This window comes from Halichondria panicea, chromosome 4 (genome assembly GCF_963675165.1).
Source record: "Halichondria panicea chromosome 4, odHalPani1.1, whole genome shotgun sequence".
Classification (NCBI taxonomy): domain Eukaryota; kingdom Metazoa; phylum Porifera; class Demospongiae; order Suberitida; family Halichondriidae; genus Halichondria; species Halichondria panicea.
Window position 1 is genome coordinate 6,308,975 of NC_087380.1, and position 22,930 is coordinate 6,331,904.

The 22,930-nt window shown below is 42.3% G+C and overlaps 5 protein-coding genes across 6 annotated transcripts in view; 1 reads left to right on the plus strand and 4 right to left on the minus strand.

Annotated features, from left to right (window-relative positions):
• Positions 1-72: 72 nt before the first annotated feature.
• On the plus strand, positions 73-2,749 carry LOC135334560 (adrenodoxin-like protein 1, mitochondrial). The gene is made up of 5 exons (XM_064529783.1): positions 73-330; positions 757-808; positions 1,611-1,717; positions 2,204-2,291; positions 2,504-2,749. Exons 1-5 carry the CDS (start codon positions 135-137, stop codon positions 2,658-2,660), a joined length of 600 nt encoding a protein of 199 aa, XP_064385853.1. The 5' UTR covers positions 73-134; the 3' UTR covers positions 2,661-2,749.
• Positions 2,750-3,047: 298 nt separating this feature from the next.
• Positions 3,048-8,803, minus strand: LOC135334571 (splicing regulatory glutamine/lysine-rich protein 1-like). Its single transcript, XM_064529800.1, has 9 exons — positions 7,947-8,803; positions 7,249-7,804; positions 6,729-6,865; positions 6,197-6,378; positions 5,789-6,006; positions 5,523-5,609; positions 4,704-4,889; positions 3,959-4,522; positions 3,048-3,427 (listed from the first exon to the last, which is right to left on the minus strand). Exons 2-9 carry the CDS (start codon positions 7,362-7,364, stop codon positions 3,142-3,144), a joined length of 1,776 nt encoding a protein of 591 aa, XP_064385870.1. The 5' UTR covers positions 7,365-7,804; positions 7,947-8,803; the 3' UTR covers positions 3,048-3,141.
• Positions 8,804-16,831: 8,028 nt separating this feature from the next.
• LOC135334588 (uncharacterized) lies at positions 16,832-19,914 on the minus strand. The gene is made up of 3 exons (XM_064529832.1): positions 19,103-19,914; positions 18,800-19,040; positions 16,832-17,197 (listed from the first exon to the last, which is right to left on the minus strand). The coding sequence occupies exons 1-2, from the start codon at positions 19,353-19,355 to the stop codon at positions 18,805-18,807; spliced, it is 489 nt and encodes a 162-aa protein (XP_064385902.1). The 5' UTR covers positions 19,356-19,914; the 3' UTR covers positions 16,832-17,197; positions 18,800-18,804.
• Positions 19,145-22,842, minus strand: LOC135334589 (serine/arginine-rich splicing factor 11-like). Of its 2 annotated transcripts, XM_064529833.1 has the most exons (6): positions 21,237-22,842; positions 20,717-20,853; positions 20,181-20,362; positions 19,921-20,007; positions 19,583-19,611; positions 19,145-19,287 (listed from the first exon to the last, which is right to left on the minus strand). In XM_064529833.1, the coding sequence occupies exons 1-4, from the start codon at positions 21,350-21,352 to the stop codon at positions 19,993-19,995; spliced, it is 450 nt and encodes a 149-aa protein (XP_064385903.1). In that variant the 5' UTR covers positions 21,353-22,842; the 3' UTR covers positions 19,145-19,287; positions 19,583-19,611; positions 19,921-19,992. The 2 variants fall into 2 exon arrangements, with proteins under 2 accessions (XP_064385903.1, XP_064385905.1); XM_064529835.1 differs by lacking the exon at positions 19,583-19,611 and having other exon boundaries at positions 19,147-19,287.
• The window catches only part of LOC135334565 (uncharacterized), a 43,377-nt gene continuing 41,957 nt past the window's right edge, over positions 21,511-22,930 (minus strand). Inside the window, exons 17-19 of the mRNA XM_064529788.1 lie at positions 22,851-22,892; positions 21,935-21,998; positions 21,511-21,792 (exon numbers count right to left, since the gene is read on the minus strand). Of these exons, the coding sequence (XP_064385858.1) occupies positions 21,942-21,998; positions 22,851-22,892 (99 nt within the window). The 3' untranslated portion in view covers positions 21,511-21,792; positions 21,935-21,941. The remainder of the gene's footprint in view (positions 21,793-21,934; positions 21,999-22,850; positions 22,893-22,930) is intronic.

The window sequence follows — 22,930 nt, forward strand, 5'->3', positions numbered from 1 at the left end:
TCGCGGCTTCCTGGCGATGAGCCACTTCCTTTGATCACCAATTATCAATCTCATGAATAACTTGGGGACCCTAAAAAAATTTTGAAAAGCCCACAAAATTTGCTGCCCACGTGGTTGCGAAACAGAGAGAAGAGATGCCCTATTTTAGTGTTTTCAAATCTCTTATTTGTCACGGCTCAAAGCTACTGAAGACATCACCCTCAGGGAGACTAGTCAATACAGCTGCTAGATGCTCAGTGTCTCTGAGAGTTAAACACAGAGGTTATGATGAGAGGAGACTGCCTGTCAGTCCTCCCATCACTTCGGATAGGAGAATACATACAAGTTCTTGTAAGTGAGGTCGAGAAGGGGGAGGGGAGACGTTCTCCAGGTCCTTCATCTGTGTGACAATACCCGCTCAATCTATGCACCCACCGATATCCCTCACACGCACACACACACACACACACACGTACGCCCCCACCTATTGTGTTACACCACAGTCAATGCCATAATACCCATTGATTAATTAACTTAGCATTATTTTGCACACAATGCAGTCTACCCTCAAAAGCTTGTACGTGTTGTTTTCTGTGCTCTCACTCAAAACCGTTATCTTTGTGGCAATGTTTAGTACTTGTCAGTGATGTCTTTTGACATCTTTTTTATAATTATGCCTTGCTGGCTGTGTTTCTACAAGTTCTTAGCCGAGGTGTATGTACAGTACACATAATATAGTTTCCCTATGATTAACCGTTTACCTCTGGCTTTTCTCAGCTGTAGGACACGGGGAGTACGAGTGGGAGGATCCCAAATCCCCTGAGGACATGTGAGTGAGTGGTGTGCCTGCATGTATGAATATTACATGTACCCCGTAGCAGTTTATGTATAAGTACATGTAGCTGTAGCTGTTTATTCACCTTCCCTATGCTAATATGGCTCTACAAACACAGCTGGTGTTTGCTAGAAGCCATTCAGTCATCATCTTCCTTTGATGTAGGATGACCTCGGTGCTCTTTGTAATTGGTTGCTTTGTAATCGGCTAGGGGCCATTAGCTTCCTTCCACCTGATTGTCATGCTGCAGCACTCCTGATCGTATTCATCGCATTGCTAACTAAAGTGCTTACAATGTACTCCATAAATTGTTGTGTAATAATGTCTGCCAAAGAAATACATGTACCTGTGTAATTTCTGTGGTTGCAAGCTCATCACAAATCTTATCTATGCGTACGTACGTACTGATTAGCTGGTACATGAGCTGAACATCACTGGCAGGGTTTCATCTAATGGGGGGGGGGGGGACAGGGGTGAACCTTCCCCTCCAAAATGCTCAGCTCCCCCCCAAATTGTGTAGAATAATAACATCATCACATTAGTACTTACTACTCTCTATGATGTGTAATATGTAACTACATCGCACTAGCATGTAATAGGGGGTGTGGTCAAACATTTTACGGCGTGTTTACACACACCCAAACCTTCCCCCCAAACATTTAGTCCTAGATGAGACCCTGAAGCTGGTAACAAATTATTATGTAAAAGATGCAAGACACACTACTTACATGTATGTGATGTATATGTGATGTGCATGTGTGTCCTCTAATGCTTACCCATACACACCCTCTCCCAGAGTGAATATAACGTATGTGGACAGGGATGGGCAGAGACTAGAGATCCAAGGCAAGGTGGGGGACAACGCCCTGTATCTGGCACACAGACACAACATAGAGATGGAAGGTTTGAACTATATTGTCGTGTGTAGTGGCTTTGCCAAAAGCATTTTTCCACCCAATTTCCCACAAAACTACAACTTAGGGTACCCAGCCTTGATAACTGGGAATGGTAGCTGTTGCGTGGTTACTGTCTTCTTTCCTCCACTCTAAACTTGCCTTTATAGTGGCTATTCCTTCTGTTTGTTTTGATATGTGCTGTTCTTTTGTATGTGATTAGGGTGTATATTGTTATAGACAGCAGGGTTTCATCGTAAGCACGCCACAAAATATTTGGCCACTCCCACATGTATTGACCACACACCCTATTACATGCTTATTGGATGCTTATTGCACACCATAGAGTGAACTATACTGTGATGATGTCATTATTCTACAACATTTGGGGGAGGGAGGTGCACCCCTGTCCCCCCCTCCCACTAGATGAAACCCTGGCACTGGAGTGTGCATGCTTGTATGTAGCTCCTTTCTCAAACCCCCCCCCCCTCCTCAGGTGCTTGTGAGGCTTCCCTTGCCTGTACCACCTGCCACGTCTACATCAACAGTGAGCACGTTGACAGACTAGAGGAGGCCAGTGAAGAGTGAGCTTGTTGTAATTATTTGCCTGCTCAGGCAATACTTAGAATAATTAAGGAGCCAGGAGCCTTTGATTAGGGTACCTATAGCCTTGAGAACTGGAAATGGTAGCTATCGACAGCTAGGCTCAAGGCATATAACTGGTCACACACACACACACACACACACACACACACACACACTATCCAAACCTCCACACACACACACTGATGTGTAGGGAAGAGGACCTACTGGACATGGCCCCTCAACTGAGAGAGAACTCGAGGCTGGGCTGTCAAATTGTCCTCTCTAAAGAACTTGAAGGAATTGAAATCGTTCTACCAAAGATCACCAGAAACTTTTATGTTGACGGACATGTACCTCAACCTCATTAGCTATTATTATAGTCTTTGCTGTTTTCTATTGCTGTGTGTATAATCATTTGTATGTGTTGTGATGATGAGCATAAGTATTTTTGTGTGAATGTAGTGTGTAACCTCAATCGATACGTACGGAGGCGAATATTGAACATGCAGTTTGTCATGATCATAGCCTAAGTAGTTGGATTGCGTACAAGTACAGATGCACTTAAAAGTATAATTATAGTGATTATAGTGGAAAGTAAAATTTAATGTTTCAAACATTAAAATAATGGACAAGTCTAGTCGTAAAGTCGTAAACTTTTACCTAAAGTGAACCTCCCCTTTAATTGTATATCCATTACTGCCATTGTATTGACGTATACGTATGTACTGTATGTATACGCCTTTTATATCCCATAAATGATTGAAATCAACTCATTAACAAAAGTGGATTGGGTGTGTGCGTGTACATGTACTAATCAAGCAATTAAAGTGTTCAAATTTCAACACAAGTTCAGTCATAACTAGAGTCTGTGTCTGGATCTTCGTTCTTCACCTTCTCTACCACTGGACTCCCCTCCCCCTCGGAACTGCCACGCCCACTAGTCTTAGGGGAACCCCCTGAGTCCTCACGGTCACGCCTATTCCCAACATCCTCTACGGGTGAGGGAGTGCGAGACTTGTGATGATGGCGGCGATGTTTCTTGGAGTGTTTCTTGCGTCTAGAAGATGATCTCTCATTAGGGCTGTTCTGGGGGGATGGGCTGCGGCTGTGGCTCTTGTGACGATGCTTCTTGCTCCTGGAGGGGGACGGGGTTAGTTGTAAAAGGTGACACATACAACAATTCCGTATAACTTGAAAATTTGGTGGGTGTTTTAATTTGGCAATTTGGCAGATTTTTACTGAAGATTGCCAAATTTAAAACCATCAAATTAAAGTTTCCAGTGGACACCAACGTCATTGCTGTAGTAGCCACGCTTGAGACGCCAAAAAAATATGCTAACTCGGTTTAAATGGCTCATTCGCCAAATACAATACCTGCCAAAATGCCCAGTTATAGAGGTGGCCTTGCTATCAGGGTTCAAACACATGCTATTAACAGAATAACCAGGCTGGTAATAGAAAGTAAACTGTTTATAGGGTGACCACAACACACAGGCTTCGCACTGTAACTGCACATTACTAGGAAGTTGTCTACAATGCCTACACCATTAGTACAGAGCAAGACTCTAATGAGGTCATGTACAGACAGAGCAAGACTCTAATGAGGTCACTTTGAAGTACATGTACAGACAACAACAGAATTATGTATACTGAAGATTTTACTCACTTCGATTTCTTAGGAGGCGGTGACTTCTCAGGGCTGGGAGAGACTGACTTCTCACGACGCTCGGATAACTCCTCCCTCCTCCGCTCTTGTCTCCGTGGTGACCTCGACTTTGACTTTCTACTATCCCTGCGCCTACGAGGGGGTGAGCGTGAACGAGACCTCGAGCGATGATACCTGCCTCGACGTGGTGGGGTTCTGGAGCGTGACCGTCTACGTACTGGAGATCTGGAATGAGAACGTCTTCTTGGTGATCTGGAACGAGAACGTCTTCGTGGTGATCTGGAACGAGAACGTCTTCTTGGTGATCTGGAACGTGACCTTCTCCGTGGTGGGGTTCTGGAACGGGTTCTTTTACGTGGTGGAGTTCTAGAGCGTATCCTTATACGTGGTGGGGTTCTAGAACGTGACCTTATGCGTGGTGGAGTCCTGGAACGTGTCCTTCTTCGTGCACGGACTGAGGATCTGGAACGGGACCTCCTACGATATCGGTCTCTGGAGCGTGACGTTGAGCGACGCCTCTTGTCACGGGAACGGGACCTGGATCGTCGACGCTTGTCACGAGACCTGTATAAGTGAGAGGGTGGACTGACAAGCTATATACATGTAGAGATGCGTTACACATGTACACACACCATCAGTAAATTGTACAAGCCTGCCAAATTCTTGATTTCAGAGAAACATCATAAACTTCGATTCACACACACACACACCCCTCCCCACACACACACTGTACAATGTGGTGTACCTTGATCGTGACCTTGGTGGCCTCCTGATGGCAACTACAGGTACTTCTACCTCTGGCACCACGACACTGGCCTCAATGGCCATCATTGCCTCTTTGACCCTCTTCATGGCCTCGTCCACGTCCCTCTTGGTCTCCTGGGCAGTGGGGCCCTGAGGCTTCACTATGGCATTCTTGCTGTGGTTCACTCTGTGCGGTGGGGAGGGGTGTGGTGTGTGTGGAAGGTGGAGGGTGTGCGGTAAAGGCAGATACATCATAATATAGCAAAAGAATACAATATTACACACACTATGCACAAAATGCACAATATTTACGTACATTTCTCTACAAATATCTACAATGTACTTATAAATTGACTATTTCCTTGATAACACTAGGGGGTACAAAAGTGGTCACTGTAACGACATGAACAGGTTTCACTGTACATGTATGTCTATCATACAAGTTACGAGTTACACAGGCTAGTGCACGAGATGTGTACCAGAATAGGATGCCTCCAGGTCAGATGTACTGTACAGTAGGGAGGGGCGTATGCATGGCAACATGTGTAGGTAGTGTGTGCATGATATGTGTGGTGTGTGCGTGTTTATGTGTGCCAAAAAGAGAAAAGAAAAACCAATGATGACAGCATTATTTCAAAAGTGCATCATTGTGACAAAATATGCTATGGCTACTACATACACATGACTTGTACATGCAGCTTGAGTGGGTGGGTGCCAACACATTCAATACATCTAGCATCCACATACAGTAAAAGGTAGCACACTAGAACCCTGTGCCTAAATACTCTCCTCGTGAACAAGGGATGGATGATGCACTCACTTGATTGGACGCTCTCCAAACATGGCTCCGTTGTATTGAAGGGCTATGGGCACAGACTCAGGTATTGCAAACTCAACAAACGCAAACCTAAAGAGTAAGACAAAGTGTTACTACAGCCAGTACATGTACATGATTGAGTATTATGTCTCTTGGATCTTTCCAGAAACAAAATTAGTCAGCAAAAATGAATAATCTGCTAAGCAGAATGGTTTACATTTAAATGTATGTGAAATCAAACCTAATAAGTTATCATTCATTTCCCTCACCTGGTGGGTTGGGTCTCGTCTCCGGCCATCCTCACGTATTTGATCTCACCACAAGGCTGGAAGAAAGTGAGCACCTGTTCAGCCGTCATGTTGCTAGCCAGGTTGCCGACGTAGATGGTGCGTCGTATCTCTTCGATCTTGGTGGGGTCTACGTTACCAGTGAGAGGGGGAGGTTGGGGGACCACCGTGCCCATCATGGATATGAGGGGGGCAGTGAGCTGGGGGGTAGGTAATATCGTATATACACATGCATATATTGACAGAGCAAAGGTATCTAATGAGAACATAACGCTGTCACCAGACATATACAACTACATTGTACATGTAAGTCTGTTGTATCTGGAAGCAAGAGAGGAATTTAAGTATATTTCGAGCGCTAAAGCTAATCTTGCATGAATAGTAACTTACAGCTGCAGGGTTCATAGCAGCTCCCATAGCCATGGAGGCTGGTCCAGTGGGTGCTGGTGCCCCCATAGAGGGAGGTGTCGGGAGGAGAGGTGCAGTGTGACCCATTGGTTTGCTAGCGCTGTTGGCCAGGGCAATGGCCGGGGCTGCCAGGAACATCGCAGCAGAACCATCAGGAATCTCAGCTGCAGGGAGTGTTAAGACAGTTAATACACGTACACTGTAAGCTTGCTGTAATTAGGGTCTTACACAAACTCACACATTTTATTCTACCTTGTATCAATGTGAAAGTGAAACGTTGTCCTTAACACTAGTCAAAACTGTACGTGATTATAGTCACTGTTTACTAGTTCAGAATGTTCCCACAATTGATCTTCTGTACACCGGATTTCTTTCTATTGTGCATTGCGAGTTTGTTTGCAACGCAATCAGGCTTGTACAGTGTCATTCGTAATAATTACACGTATTCGAAACCCGTATACATGTACAGTAAGTTGAGATAAGATTGACTGCATCACCAACTGCCCTAGCTCACCATGTCTTGATCGTGCTATGATGAGAGCTCTGTCTATGAGCACAGTGTTGCTAAGGTGGAGACAAGCAGCTGCACTGTCTTCCTCCATGAAGTTGATGAAGCACACCTTGGAGGGGACACTCAGAGCAGCAAACTCCCTGCATGGAGAGGAGGGGATAAAGTGGGGGGTGGCAGATTATGTTCTTGAAAAATGGATGCCATATAGTTGAGACCGTAAATGTACGGCCCTTACACACTAGCTGGACGTGGCCAGGCCAACCGTTCTGACAGATGGCTGAAGGACACGCTTATTGTAAATCTCTAAACATTGATATAAAAGACCGCTGTACTTTATATCGTCCATTGATACAATCACAGTTATTAAAAGAAAAGCAGACTTGAAAAGATTTACAATACAACCGTATATAAATATAACGGGGAATGGAAGCATAATCCCACTAAAATTAGCTGGGTACTAGGTATAGGCTTTATTTTCTCCAAATGATACCCACTCTCTCTCTCTCTCTCTCTCTCCACTTACTCCTCAGGGAAGAGCCTCAGTTCCTCAATATCTCCAAAGTAACTGAACAGCTCCCTCATTTGTTGGAGGCCAGCAGAGGGCGACACATTGGTCACTTGGATCAGAGTAGTAGACATGGCTAGCTACTATACTAGACACTCTGTACTGTACAGTTTCTATTCCATGTGCATGTGCTGAGGCTGATTCGATCTTTACCCAATTAATACACTTTTGTTTGTTTTACAGGGGGAGTACCCTCATAAACAGTTCTGTACAACCCTTTCAGTTGACAAAATCATCAATACAGACATTACATGTAGCTACAAATGTACATTATGGGCTTTCTAGATAAAAATGCGTTAGGTTTGATTTACAAGATGTGATGCTGAAGGGCTACTGACATGTATATCAATAGAAAAATAAACATTCAAAAAGACACGAAATGTTTAAGTTACACTATACCTACATGTATCAAGAAGACACACACACACACACACACAACCGGCCACAATTAACGTTTTAGACTGACTCTTACAGTTTAACTATTATTTGGTGAGAAACTGCAATCAGGGCTGGTCTGTGGGTAAAGAATGTATATAATATAGCAGCCAGTCAATGTTAATGTTTAACTGAGTACTGGTAACACAGTGGGTTTACCACCCTATCTGCCCTATCGATCTGACATAGGTACAACCACTGATGTCATACATCAAGATTACCTCTTTGTCATTTTAATGCCCTAGCGAGGATCTCGATATCCTTAGAGCTATCAATTATAATGCCGCTTCTCGGCTGTGAGTAGAAAGCAATCAGTGATCATCAATGTACACAGTAAGTTAGCCTCAATCCCAGCCCCTCTCAATTGAGAACGGCCTGGAATCGAGGCTAACAGTAAGTTTAATTACAAAACTGGTGTCATACGTATATACATGAGAAGCTAAATGCTAAATTGGAGTGCTAAATCTTCAGACACTTCAATACGGTCATGGTGGTATACAGTAGACTCTCGTTAATCTGGTCACCCTTGGAACAGTGCAGCTTAATTAATTGGCTGGAATAGCGAGGTGACTGCATTTTAGAAAATAGCTGCAGCTAAAAAGCGACCCTAATGACTAATTTTGCAGTTCTATCTCGAGGATAATGAACATTATGCTCTCTATTTAAGTGCAATCAATTTTGCCAAACTATATACCCAAAACGGCCGTTATACATGTATAAAACCTATAGTTTTGGGCAGCCAGAACTGACCAGATACGGAATAGCGAGTGGCCGCACTTCAGGGCGAGTTTTGTGCAAGCTAGCAATCTGTACCGAACGAAATGACCGGATATCGAGGTGACCGTATTCAGAGAACCAGAATAGCGAGAGTCTACTGTATAATTAGTGGTGTGGTAATGTTCAGGCTTTTCATAACAAATTAATGTTCTGTTAGTCAGTCATCAGTCATCAGTGGTCACCATGCAATGTACTATGTGAGGAGATAGCTAGCTAGTACGCTACTACATATATACTTGTAGTCTATTTGTGTCAACTGGTGATCTAAGTCATGATCGTTGTCAGAGATCTTAATTAGTGGTGGATCACCGATGTACAATTAACAAATAGCATGACCCTCGTATTACCATTAGTGTCATACAAAGAATACCTGTGATGAAACAAAAAAGGTCGATGAACTCAGTCGAGCCAGTGTATCTGGAGCATCAGTATCTGGAGCAACAGTTGGAGCATCTGGAGTATCTGGATGATCTGGATGCTGTTGGTAGAATGTAATCAGAGATCAGTGTTCATCAATTAATGCACTCCAGCTAGTATTCTACTACATATATACTTGTAGTCTATTTGTGTCAACTGGTGACCTTAAGTCATGATCGTTGTCAGAGATCTTAATTAGTGGTCAATCGCGATATACAATTAACAAATAGCAGGATACATTAAACAAGAGGGCGGCCAATTATTTGCGAGTACTAATTTTTGCGATTTTACTCTCTCGAAATAGCAGAAATTAATACACGCGAAAATATGTCACCTTATTAAGATATAGATATATACTCGTAGTCTATTCGTGGTGATTAGTGAATCTAAATCAATTACAATTTCTTAATCAGTTAGTCGATCACCAACACAAAATACTATAACCGTACATGGTACGATGATAGCTGGAGGAATCACTATAGCTTCACTAAGAATACCTCACCTCACTAGATATCAAGAATAAATGATTCTTGCAAAGCCAAGCATAGATTACTGTACGTATAATTATAATAAAAACTATGACCCTCGTATTACCAAGGGCTTATACAGAGAAGATACTTCTCTGTATACGCCCTTGGTAATACCATTGAAGATGTCGAAACAGAAGACATTGGAGGTGTAATATTAAGATGCTGTTAATTGGTAGAATGTAAATCAAAGATCAGTGTTCACCAATGAGAGGTGACAGCTAGTACATACACTAATATTATAGTTGTAGTTTCTTGTACATCATTTTTATATATTGTGGAGAGGTTGTTATGAATAATATCAAGGGCGTATAAAAGAAGAGAGGGCATGCAACTCCACTATCAGTACACGTAGCTAGCAGAGTTCAAACATGGGCGGAGGAATGTGTGCATTTGCATGAAGTGCTAAAAACTGCGTTTCATGCACAGTCATGCACATTCATCCGCCCACGTTTGAACTCTGCTCGTATAGGAGTTGCATGCCCTCTCTTCTTTTATACGCCCTTGATAATATGCTTAGTTGATGTGTCACAGGCATCGTGTTATGGCCTAATCCCAGGGGGGAATCTGTAGCCAGCCCCCCCCCCCCTGTATCTAGAGTACACTATATAGCTAGCTGTCACCTCACAGCATATTGGTGGACACTGATCTCTGATTTACATTCTACCAACATAATCCTGATAGGACACATGCAGTGTATCAAATGCCTCAAGTGAGTTTCACCGACCCTGTTTCATATCAGAGGAGGAATGCCAGGGTCAAAAACTCATTAATTAAAACTTAAAACAGTATACCCTCGCGCCCCTGGGTTTATACACTACCACTAGCTTAATCCTCTTTATAATCACAAGAGGAATCGGTTGAGCTATCGCGCCCCAGAGGAATCAGCTTGAGAGAAGAGATCCAGACCTTTTATTACATTCTTCGAAACCACAAGATTGGAAAATTAGCCTTTCGTGGCTAGGGTATAAATTTTGATGTACTGGCTTACTGCACTGGATAGATCTAGGTATAGTAAGCTTCCCAAGCGGGCTAATAAAGAACAGAAGCGCTAAGCTGCTATATGCAGCAAATGTCAAGAACCTAGAACAAAGAATGTTTAATCCTTCAATTAAACGTGACCCTATTGACCCTGGCGTTCCTCTTCTGGTTTCATATAATGTTTATCGAGTATGTAGTAGAGAATACCATAAATATTATAGTTGTAGTTTTGCAGTGTTCACCAATGTGAGGTGACATGCAGCTAGTATCAGTAGGTTTACATAGGATTGGCAGTGGGTTTGCCCGTGTTTAGCAATGTTCGCGAAATGATTGCTTACCGGAAGCCACGCCTTTAAATATTTGCACGTTATAGCAGATTATTCTAAGAACAATTTTCGTGGACTTAATTTTCGTGTAGGATTGCTAACCCACGAAATCAGCAAAAATTAAGTCCCTCGAAAATTTCACGCTATACGAAATTAATGTTGTGCAATTGTTGACAATGAACGCACACACATATGCAGTTATTAGAAGAGGAGCTTAATGAAACAGAAGTCTATATATGGCTTAATGGACTGCACGACAAAATGTTTTCCTTTAAAACAAACAATCATCATAATGTTTGTATAAAAGCTATTAGCAAGTAGCTTTATGCTATGAAACCTCCGAGGCATCAGCACTCGCGGTGTTTTCATTAATTAATCAATGATGTTCCAGGATAGAAGCATGTAGATCTACAATGTGGAAGTATTAATAAGTATTTTGCATTAATTTCCTGTCAACGAATACTGTATGGTGGGTAATTTTCGTTCGTGCAAATTTTCGTACAAACGACCCTTTAATATTCGTACAGCTCGGATAGTGAAGTTGAATCTATCTTTTCGTATGATGCACTTCAATATGAAATATACGAAAATAACCTGCTATACAGTAATTAAAAAAGGGGGTGAATCTGCAATGAGGTCGGAGTTCACAAAATTAATGTTGCTTCTGGCAGTGTACATACATGCAGCTTTGCAGCTCTTTTCCGACTCTTGTAGCTAACAAACAGCTAGCGCTTTAGTGCAAGGCTAATAACTCAAATAGAAAGTTTGTGCGAACAGATAGTGCTACAAAAGATTCTGAAGAGACTGCAACAGCTTTCACTGTGAGTAAAACTAGCCATAACTCGAGAAAGAAGCTGTAGTTTGCTAATCCACGAATCACAATCCAAGAGAACGTGGCTAGAAGCCTAGAGAAGCTGTTATTTTTCGTCGCATTGCAACCGTTGAGCAGTTACAGCTGAAACAGACACACAGTCAAATTTAATATCCCTCGTGCGGCTACGCCTTGAGGCATATTACAAAATCAGCTACATATACATCAGTATGTAATAGTGTATCCCTTCAGAGTTTCATCTAATGGGGGGGGGGGCAGGGGTAACCTTCCCCCCTCCCAAATTTTGTAGAATTATGACATATCATCAAGGGCGTATAAAAGAAGAGAGGGCATGCAACTCCATATGAGCAGAGTTCAAACGTGGAGCGGATGAATGTGCATGACTGTGCATGAAATGCTAAAAATAGAAATTTCTATTTTTAGCACTTCATGCAAATGCACACATTCACGTTTGAACTCTGCTAGCTACGTGTACTGATAGTGGAGTTGCATGCCCTCTCTTCTTTTATACGCTCTTGATATCATCACACTATGATGTGCAATATGTAACTCATCTACTGTGATGTAATAGGGGGTGTGGTCAAACATTTTACGTCGTGTTTCCGCGTGCCCAAACCTTCCCCCCAAACATTTAATCCTAGATGAAACCCTTCAGGGATTTAACCCTATGGACTTAGGTACGACCACTGGTGTCATATATACGTCATGAAAGTTTTACAAGAATACTGTATAGCGGGTAATTTTTGTGGGGTAAATTTGCTTCATTACATGCACTGTATTGCATGCGTTTCGGCAAGCCACGCCTATGTTTCCGTGGGTAAATCTTTGTAGAGGTCAGCCTGCCCACAAAATTACCCGCGAAACGGTAGCCAATTTTGTATTGATCATCACATCAGATATCTATGGTCAATCACCAATATACCGTTGCGTAACAAAATACCATGACCAGCTAGGTATGATTGTACTACATGTACCATACATAAATCTTACAAGTACCCGACTCACTTACCTCCTCAGTTACAATTGTCACTGTGGGCTCAACCTCAACCATTACCCATAGTGTAGTCTTGGGTTCAGCCTCTTTTCCCTATATAAGAAGGCATACTAACCATAATAAAGAAAAATTTGTGACAAATACAATGATATGTCCAGGTGGTACTCTTTTTTCTGAGGTGTCAGTGTTAGAGTTAGGGTTTTTATGAAATATACATAGCAAAACACAGTAGAAATGTAAACGGCGACAATTTTCAAGCCTAGGTGCTTAATGGTGCTATATGAGTAGAGCTGTGTCTATTCCTGTGGCTACTGCATTGGTATATAGAGCAAAGCTATTCCCAGACGAAGCTAATCAAAACACGGCAGCTTGAGCGACACCTAACTTACTGAAAATCGCTGGAATCTCCCCCTTTACTACAGATAGTGAATTGTGGAAAGGTTGTTATGAATAATAACAAGATCTTTGCTTAGTTGGTGTGTCCATAGATAGAAGAGGAAGAGGGATTGGTAACGAAAGTACCCTCGTGTAATACCCGCTTTACCCGCGGTTCAATCGAGGCTGTGTCAACAAGCTAAAGCTGTAGATGGGCGTGTTCCGGTTAGGCCAAGCTGATGGCCTATTTCTACACACAGTGTATAATATACCACAAGCATATATGCTCAGTCTGTGCAACTCACTCGTATTTAAAGGTCTATGCCTATTTTAGCAGTTATAACCAGCACGCTTACACGTTTTAGCAATACAAGACTATAAATAGCAGCTGTTCGCCTAAAACTTTACTGGAATGTCCCTTTTTACTGGGTGTGGTCAGTCATTAGCAAGTATAACACGTGGCTCACAGACTGGGCGTGTTATATATTGCTGAAAAAGATTGTCTCGAGAAAACACAACTTTCTTATTTTGAGCGAGTTACCCGGCAAAATAGCCTCGTTTATAGGGCGTAACGCGGATAGTTTTCAAGGTTTTACTGCAGATTCAATGTAAAATGATCACGTGTACTGCTTCCGTTACCAATCCCTCTTACTATTCTATCTATGGTGTGTCACAGGCATCGTGTTATGGCCTAATCCCAGGGGGGAATCTGTAGCAAGCCCCACCCCCACCCCACCTCACAGCATATTGGTGGACACTGATCTCTGATTTACATTCTACCAACAGATTCCTGATAGGACACATGCAGTGTATCAAATGCCTCCAGTGAGTTTCACCGACCCCTTCTGTTTCATATCAGAGGAGGAATGCCAGGGTCAAAAAGTCATTAATTAAAACTGGCCCTGTGTTTTACATGTAAAACTGAGTATACCCTCGCGTCCCTGGGTTTATACACCACCACTAGCTTAATCCTCTTTATAATCACAAGAGGAATCGGTTGAGCTATCGCGCCCCAGAGGAATCAGCTTGAGAGAAGAGACTTAATGACCTTTTATTACATTCTTCGAAACCACAAGATTGGAAAATTAGCTTTTCGTGGCTATAGGGTATAAATTTTGATGTACTGGCTTACTGCACTGGATAGATCTAGGTATAGTAAGCTTCCCAAGCAGGCTAATAAAGAACAGAAGCGCTAAGCTGCTATATGCAGCAAAGGTCAAGAACCTAGAACTAATCCTACATTAAACGTGACCCTATTGACCCTGGCATTCCTCTTCTGGTTTCATATAACGTTGTTTATCGAGTATGTAGTAGAGAATACTATATAGTTGTAGTTTTGCAGTGTTCACCAATGTGAGGTGACATGCAGCTAGTATTAGTAAAACCAGTAGGTTTACATAGGATTGGCAGTGGGTTTGCCCGTGTTTAGCAATATTTCACATATTTTGACTCATGTTTAATAATTATATAATTGTAGTTTCTTCCTATTCCAATAATGAGCGATTACTGTACGTATACAACTTACCCAATATTTAGCTATCCGTTCCTCCCTTGATAAATGCCTTGATGAATGCCTTGAAAACAATCTTTGGTACCACCTTTTCTCCCGTGTAGATGACTCACTACTCTCCTTAGTTACTCTTGTCACTGTGGGCTCAACTGTTTCCCCTGGTGATGATGTAGCCTTGGGTTCATCCTATATAAGAAGGCATACTAACCATAATAAAGAAAAAGTTGTGACAAATACAATGATATGTCCAGGTGGTACTCTTTTTTCTGAGGTGTCAGTGTTAGGGTTTTATGCATGATACATTGCAAAACACAGTAAAAATGTGAACGGCGACAATTTTCAAGCCTAGGTGCTTAATGGTACTATGAGTAGAGCTGTGCCTATTCCTGTGGCTACTGCATCGGTATATAGAGCAAAGCTATTCCCAGACGAAGCTAATAAAAACACGGCAGCTTGAGCGACACCTAACTTAATAAAAATCGCTCGGTCAAGAACCCAGAACAAGAATGTTTAATCTTTCATTAAACGTGACCCTATTGACCCTGGCCTTCCTCCTCTGGTTTCATATAACGTTGTTTATCGAGTATGTATATAGTAGAGAATACTAATATTATAGTTGTAGTTTTGCAGTGTTCACCAATGCCGTGAGGTGACAGCTAGTATACTAGTTTCTATAATGAGCGATTACTGTATGGTGCATTTTTAGAAAAAACTAACCATCCGTTCCTGACTATATCTTCTTGATGAATGCCTTGGAAAGAATCGTTGGTACCACCTTTTCCCCCGTGTAGGTGACTCACTACTCTCCTCTGTTACACTTGTCACTGTGGGCTCAACTGTTTCCCCTGGTGATGGTGTAGTCTTGGATTCAGCCTCTTCTCCCTATTTAAGAAGGCATACTAACCATAATAAAGCGACAAATACACTGATATGTCCAGGTGCAGATACTCTTTTACTCGTGCTATTATCGACACTCACTGCTCTTTGTGATGTTCTCCAAGAAAATAATCGCTGATACCACTTTTTTTCGTGGCTTTCTTGGATTGTCTTTTCCCCTTTCTCTTCAGTATACTCTTGTCTGATCTCAGGTGATGGTACTGGGTTGATGACTCTCTGAAATGAGCAAAACTAGGGAAAGTAATATAGGAGTCACAATCTCAACATACCTCAAAGATAATTTCACTTGTTGATCCATGAATTAACGACACCTTTAGCACAGAAGGAATTATTTGTGCAATTTGATCACACTGGTGAAATGATAATTGTACTATCCCTAGGAAGAAGAAAATAAGCTGAATGGAACCATCCTCGATTGAATGCAAGTGTAAAGTGTAGACAGGTACTTTAAGAATCCTAGCAATAGCAGCCTTTAGATCCGGATAAATTGCAAGAGAACAAGTGTCAAGCTTGAAGCAAAATTTAACTTTTTTTTTATCATCATCCAATCGGCTGATCTTGCAAGGCTCTACTTTCCATGCGTTGAGAAATTCTCTGAGCTCAATGAAATACGTAGCCAAATCACTTTGATCACTTTCAGCTCCAAACTTTTCTATCACATCTTCTAGAATCTCAAAATCAAGGAATGATGAAAATGGAGAGATAATAAGAAAGATTTCATCAACACTAGCAGCCCTTCTGAGATCTTCCTGCTGGTGGGCAAGCAGCATGTTACTCTCACTCTCAATCACAGCACAAGATGTTCGATACGATGTGAGGAGGGCTACCAGGGACATCAATTCAACATTACACTTCTTTAGAGATTCTCTCGTTGCTGTTTGCAGGTTAGCAAACTTCTTCTTAATGTTTTTGATGTCGTTTGTCAGTTGCTGTTCATCGTCACTCCTATACTTCCTTTTCTCCCTGTGGCCAGTTTTTTCTATGACGGCGGAGGAGTTGACATTTAATAATAGCTCTATTAATTATGTCTAAAACAATTACCTGGAAGACAGTACTTCAGCTCCAACTTCTCTGCTAATCGTATTTCACCAACCAGAGCTGACCGTAGAGCATCAATCAATTGTTCCCATGAGGCTCCTATTGTCACCCGTAGCCAATGGAGCAGGACTGCCTCTAATGGATTGATTTTCCCCTGTTCGATTGCATCCAGGGTATCAGGAGTCAACCTCAGCTTCAGACCTATAGGTCGCCACTTAGCCCTCACTTCAACCAATTCTTCACATAGAGTACCCAAATCCTTTGTGTCTAAGCCTAGGTTTGTTCCTGTTCACAAACACAAATCTATATAATTATGTTCTCCTACATAATTATAGATCTAGCTACAGCTTTTTAGGCAGAGTGTACAACAAGCAGTTAATATGAACATTTTGATACAGAGTCCAATCTAATGATCAGAATAATTATGTCTAACCTTTCTGTTCCTGAATCTCAGGATCACCTTTAAAAGCCATATGACTCACTGGCCAGTCCCATCATCACCGGTTTGTAAAGACACGGCAAAGCTCCTTGCCTCGGGGAGGAAGCTGGGACTTTCCCTTAAATGCTGCGCCCCCAACACATCCACAAAAATATCATTGATCAAAATTACACACTGTCTCTATACTATACATGTAGAGCTGGTTCTAGGAGAGCTAGGAGTGAGTGTTAGTAGAGTCTACATCTCTACTAAACTGCACCCTCCTGGGGGTACCCAACCTCCGCCCCTGTCCCCTCCCCTCCTGGTCCACTGTGTGTACGCAGGGAGGAGGCCCTCACTCGATCATAGCATATCTGCAACTGGGGGAGGAAGGGGGTGGATATTGTCACAAAACACGGTTTAATACCGTATAGCGCGAACTTTTCGAGGCACTTACATTTCGTGGAATGGCCTCTAAAAGCATTTCGTTGCACAATGTTTGTGGATTTACTGCTTACCGGAAGCCACACGTTTAATCTTTGCACTTTATAGCAAATAATTCTAATTAAAGAATAATTTTCATGGACTTAATTTTCATGTAGGATTGCTAACCCACAAAATCAGTGAAAATTTCGCCCCTCGAAAAGTTTGCGCTATACGGTACATTTACATGGACTTGGAAAAAACTGTGTATCATTGGTATTGAATGAGTAACAGAGCACGACTCTAATGAGTCACTTTGAGGCAGAGGAGGTCGAACACCACTTGACCTTTCTGCTAATTATGACTTTTTAATTAAATTCTCTAATCCCGCCCAACTAGTACAATAGTGGCCTCGGCAACACTAAATCTAAACTTTGGAGACTACCTATAGCCTCTCGATCTTCAGGCTTTAGAGTCTCAGAGTCTCTGTTCCTCGGTATTCTCCAAACCAGAGTAACCAGAGTTTATTTCCAGTCTGTTTGTTTCTCTGTTTCCAAACAATGGCCTGTTGTGTACTAGCTGTATTCTGACTATACATGTAGACTAGTGAGGATATAGATATAGTGAGGTTAACAGGTGGTTAGAGGAACTGACAGAACTATAAGATCCTCCGAGTCTATAGATCTATAGTGTACGTGGCTTTGAGTGTTGCCACGGCCACTATTGCACTATACTAGTTGAACGAATTTAGCAGAGCGTGGGTAGTGAAAAGAATTAATTAAAAGGTCATACTTAGCAGAAAAGTGAAGTGGTGTCCGACCTCCTCTAACTTTGAGGTACATGACAGACAAAAACAACTAGAGCACTGAAGTGCAAACCCTCGGCTGGTGACATTATATATACTAAAGAAAAGGGAGGAATGGTATAATTATAATGCAGTGCATGTAGCATGCCTATGACTAGCACAGCAACTCAAACTAAACTAACAACGTACAACTACATGAGACATGCACTGTGGACTGGGATCACAGCAAAGAAGCCTGTAGTCTTAGTCTAAGAGAAGTATGGCTCCTGCTAAGCGAGAGTATAGGATCCAGAGTCAGTCAAAAACCAGTCATAATTTTACTTTCTTGACCGTAGGCCTATTCAATTGTTCCTGGTACGGGATCACTTCAGCTGAAAATAGGTAATGAAGCCTTGACTACGTATTTGCAACTGAAGTGATCCCGTACCTTGACTCAAGGCCATGTGCAAGTTTAGCTTTTGCTCGCTTTTATTCGACAAAGGAGCTTTAACATCAAAGTCTGCCACTATTTAAAACAAGATACTGTTGTGTGAAGGCTATCCATGCTGTAAACGCAGTGCTGTGGCATCCAGGTGAGTAGAAAATCCCATCACAAACAAACAAACAGACAGACTACTATAACCTGTGGCCGCCCACGCGCCTCGGGTTAACAACATGAAGTACATAATGTACAACTCACTGAGAGGTGGATTGTGTTAAACTATAGCTAGAGATGCATTACACCACACACACACCACACACGCACACTGTGTACCTTGATCATGTCCTTGGTGGCCTCCTGATGGCGGCTACAGGTACTTGTACCTCTGGCACCACGACACGGGCCTCAATGGCCATCATTGCCTCTTTCACCTTCTTCATGGCCTCGTCCACGTCCCTCTTGGTCTCCTGGGAAGTGGGGTCCTGAGGTGGTGCAGTGTGACCCATTGGTTTGCTAGCGCCATTGGCCAGAGCAATGGCTGGGGCTGCCAGGAACATTGCAGTAGGAATCTCAGCTGCAAGGAGTGTACATGACTTACACATACACACACACACACACACTGTACAATGTGGTTACCATCATCATGTCTTTGGTGGCCTCTGGTGGCGACTACAGGTACTTCTACCTCTGGCACCACGACACTGGCCTCAATAGCCATCATTGTCTCTTTCACCTTCTTCATGGCCTCGTCCACGTCCCTCTTGGTCTCCTGGGCAGTGGGGCCCTGAGGCTTCACTATGGCATTCTTGCTGTGGTTCACTCTGTGCAGTGGGGAGGGGTGTGGTGTGTGTGGAAGGTGGAGGGTGTGCGGTAAAGGCAGATACATCATAATATAGCAAAACAATACAATATCACACACACTATGCACACACAATATTTACGTACATTTCTCTACAAATATCAACAATGTACTTTATAAATTGTGACTATTTCCTTGATAACACTAGGGGGTACAAAAGTGGTCACTGTAATGACACGACATGAACAAGTTTCACTGTACATGTATGTCTATCATACAAGTTACGAGTTACACAGGCTAGTGCACGAGATGTGTACCAGAATAGGATGCCTCCAGGTCAGATGTACTGTACAGTAGGGAGGGGCGTATGCATGGCAACATGTGTAGGTAGTGTGTGCATGATATGTGTGGTGTGTGCGTGTTTATGTGTGCCAAAAAGAGAAAAGAAAACCATTAATGACAGCAGTTGAAAAGTGCATCATTGTGACAAAATATGCTGATTATTGCTATGGCTACTACATACACATGACTTGTACATGCAGCTTGAGTGGGTGGGTGCCAACACATTCAATATCCACATACAGTAAAAGGTAGCACACTAGAACCCTGTGCCTAAATACTCTCCTCGTGAACAAGGGAGGGATGATGCACTCACTTGATTGGACGCTCTCCAAACATGGCTCCGTTGTATTGAAGGGCTATGGGCACAGACTCAGGTATCGCAAACTCAACAAACGCAAACCTAAAGAGTAAGACAAAGTGTTACTACAGCCAGTACATGTACATGATAACATAACGCTGTCACCAGACATATACAACTACATTGTACATGTAAGTCTGTTGTATCTGGAAGCAAGAGAGGAATTTAAGTATATTTCGAGCGCTAAAGCTAATTTTGCATGAATAGTAACTTACAGCTGCAGGGTTCATAGCAGCTCCCATAGCCATGGAGGCTGGTCCAGTGGGTGCTGGTGCCCCCATAGAGGGAGGTGTCGGGAGGAGAGGTGCAGTGTGACCCATTGGTTTGCTAGCGCTGTTGGCCAGGGCAATGGCCGGGGCTGCCAGGAACATCGCAGCAGAACCATCAGGAATCTCAGCTGCAGGGAGTGTTAAGACAGTTAATACACGTACACTGTAAGCTTGCTGTAATTAGGGTCTTACACAAACTCACACATTTTATTCTACCTTGTATCAATGTGAAAGTGAAACGTTGTCCTTAACACTAGTCAAAACTGTACATGATTATAGTCACTGTTTACTAGTTCAGAATGTTCCCACAATTGATCTTCTGTACACCGGATTTCTTTCTATTGTGCATTGCGAGTTTGTTTGCAATGCAATCAGGCTTGTACAGTGTCATTCGTAATAACTACACGTATTCGAAACCCGTACACATGTACAGTAAGTTGAGATAAGAATGAATGCATCACCAGGCAACTGCCCTAGCTCACCATGTCTTGATCGTGCTATGATGAGAGCTCTGTCTATGAGCACAGTGTTGCTAAGGTGGAGACAAGCAGCTGCACTGTCTTCCTCCATGAAGTTGATGAAGCATACCTTGGAGGGGACACTCAGAGCAGCAAACTCCCTGCATGGAGAGGAGGGGATAAAGTGGGGGGTGGCAGATTATGTTCTTGAAAAATGGATGCCATATAGTTGAGACCGTAAATGTACGGCCCTTACACACTAGCTGGACGTGGCCAGGCCAACCGTTCTGACAGATGGCTGAAGGACACGCTTATTGTAAATCTCTAAACATTGATATAAAAGACCGCTGTACTTTATATCGTCCATTGATACAATCACAGTTATTAAAAGAAAAGCAGACTTGAAAAGATTTACAATACAACCGTATATAAATATAACGGGGAATGGAAGCATAATCCCACTAAAATTAGCTGGGTACTAGGTATAGGCTTTATTTTCTCCAAATGATACCCACTCTCTCTCTCTCTCTCTCTCTCCACTTACTCCTCAGGGAAGAGCCTCAGTTCCTCAATATCTCCAAAGTAACTGAACAGCTCCCTCATTTGTTGGAGGCCAGCAGAGGGCGACACATTGGTCACTTGGATCAGAGTAGTAGACATGGCTAGCTACTATACTAGACACTCTGTACTGTACAGTTTCTATTCCATGTGCATGTACGTGCTGAGGCTGATTCGATCTTTACCCAATACACTTTTGTTTGTTTTACAGGGGGAGTACCCTCATAAACAGTTCTGTACAACCCTTTCAGTTGATAAAATCATCAATACAGACATTACATGTAGCTACAAATGTACATTATGGGCTTTCTAGATAAAAATGCGTTAGGTTTGATTTACAAGATGTGATGCTGAAGGGCTACTGACATGTATATCAATAGAAAAATAAACATTCAAAAAGACACGAAATGTTTAAGTTACACTATACCTACATGTATCAAGAAGACACACACACACACACACACAACCGGCCACAATTAACGTTTTAGACTGACTCTTACAGTTTAACTATTATTTGGTGAGAAACTGCAATCAGGGCTGGTCTGTGGGTAAAGAATGTATATAATATAGCAGCCAGTCAATGTTAATGTTTAACTGAGTACTGGTAACACAGTGGGTTTACCACCCTATCTGCCCTATCGATCTGACATAGGTACAACCACTGATGTCATACATCAAGATTACCTCTTTGTCATTTTAATGCACTATGGATCTCGATATCGTCAGAGCTATCAATGCAGCTTCTCGGCTGTGAGTAGAAAGCAATCAGTGATCATCAATGTACACAGTAAGTTAGCCTCGATCCCAGCCCCTCTCAATTGAGAACGGCCTGGAATCGAGGCTAACAATAAGTTTAATTACAAAACTGGTGTCATACGTATATACATGAGAAGCTAAATGCTAAATTGGAGTGCTAAATCTTCAGACACTTCAATACGGTCATGGTGGTATACAGTAGACTCTCGTTAATCTGGTCACCCTTGGAACAGTGCAGCTTAATTAATTGGCTGGAATAGCGAGGTGACTGCATTTTAGAAAATAGCTGCAGCTAAAAAGCGACCCTAATGACTAATTTTACAGTTCTGTCTCGAGGATAATGAATCATTATGGTCTCTATTTAAGTGCAATCAATTTTGCCAAACTATATACCCAAAACGGCCGTTATACATGTATAAAACCTATAGTTTTGGGCAGCCAGAACTGACCAGATACGGAATAGCGAGTGGCCGCACTTCAGGGCGAGTTTTGTGCAAGCTAGCAATCTGTACCGAACGAAATGACCGGATATCGAGGTGACCGTATTCAGAGAACCAGAATAGCGAGAGTCTACTGTATAATTAGTGGTGTGGTAATGTTCAGGCTTTTCATAACAAATTAATGTTCTGTTAGTCAGTCATCAGTCATCAGTGGTCACCATACAATGTGCTGTGAGGAGACAGCTAGCTAGTACGCTACTACATATATACTTGTAGTCTATTTGTGTCAACTGGTGACCTTAAGTCATGATCGTTGTCAGAGATCTTAATTAGTGGTCAATCACGATGTACAATTAACAAATAGCATGACCCTCGTATTACCATTGGTGTCATAAAAAGAATACCTGTGGTAAAACAGAAAAGAAACGCCTTGGTTCATCATAAATCTGTGGGTAGAACGCAATCAGTGATCACCAATGTACTG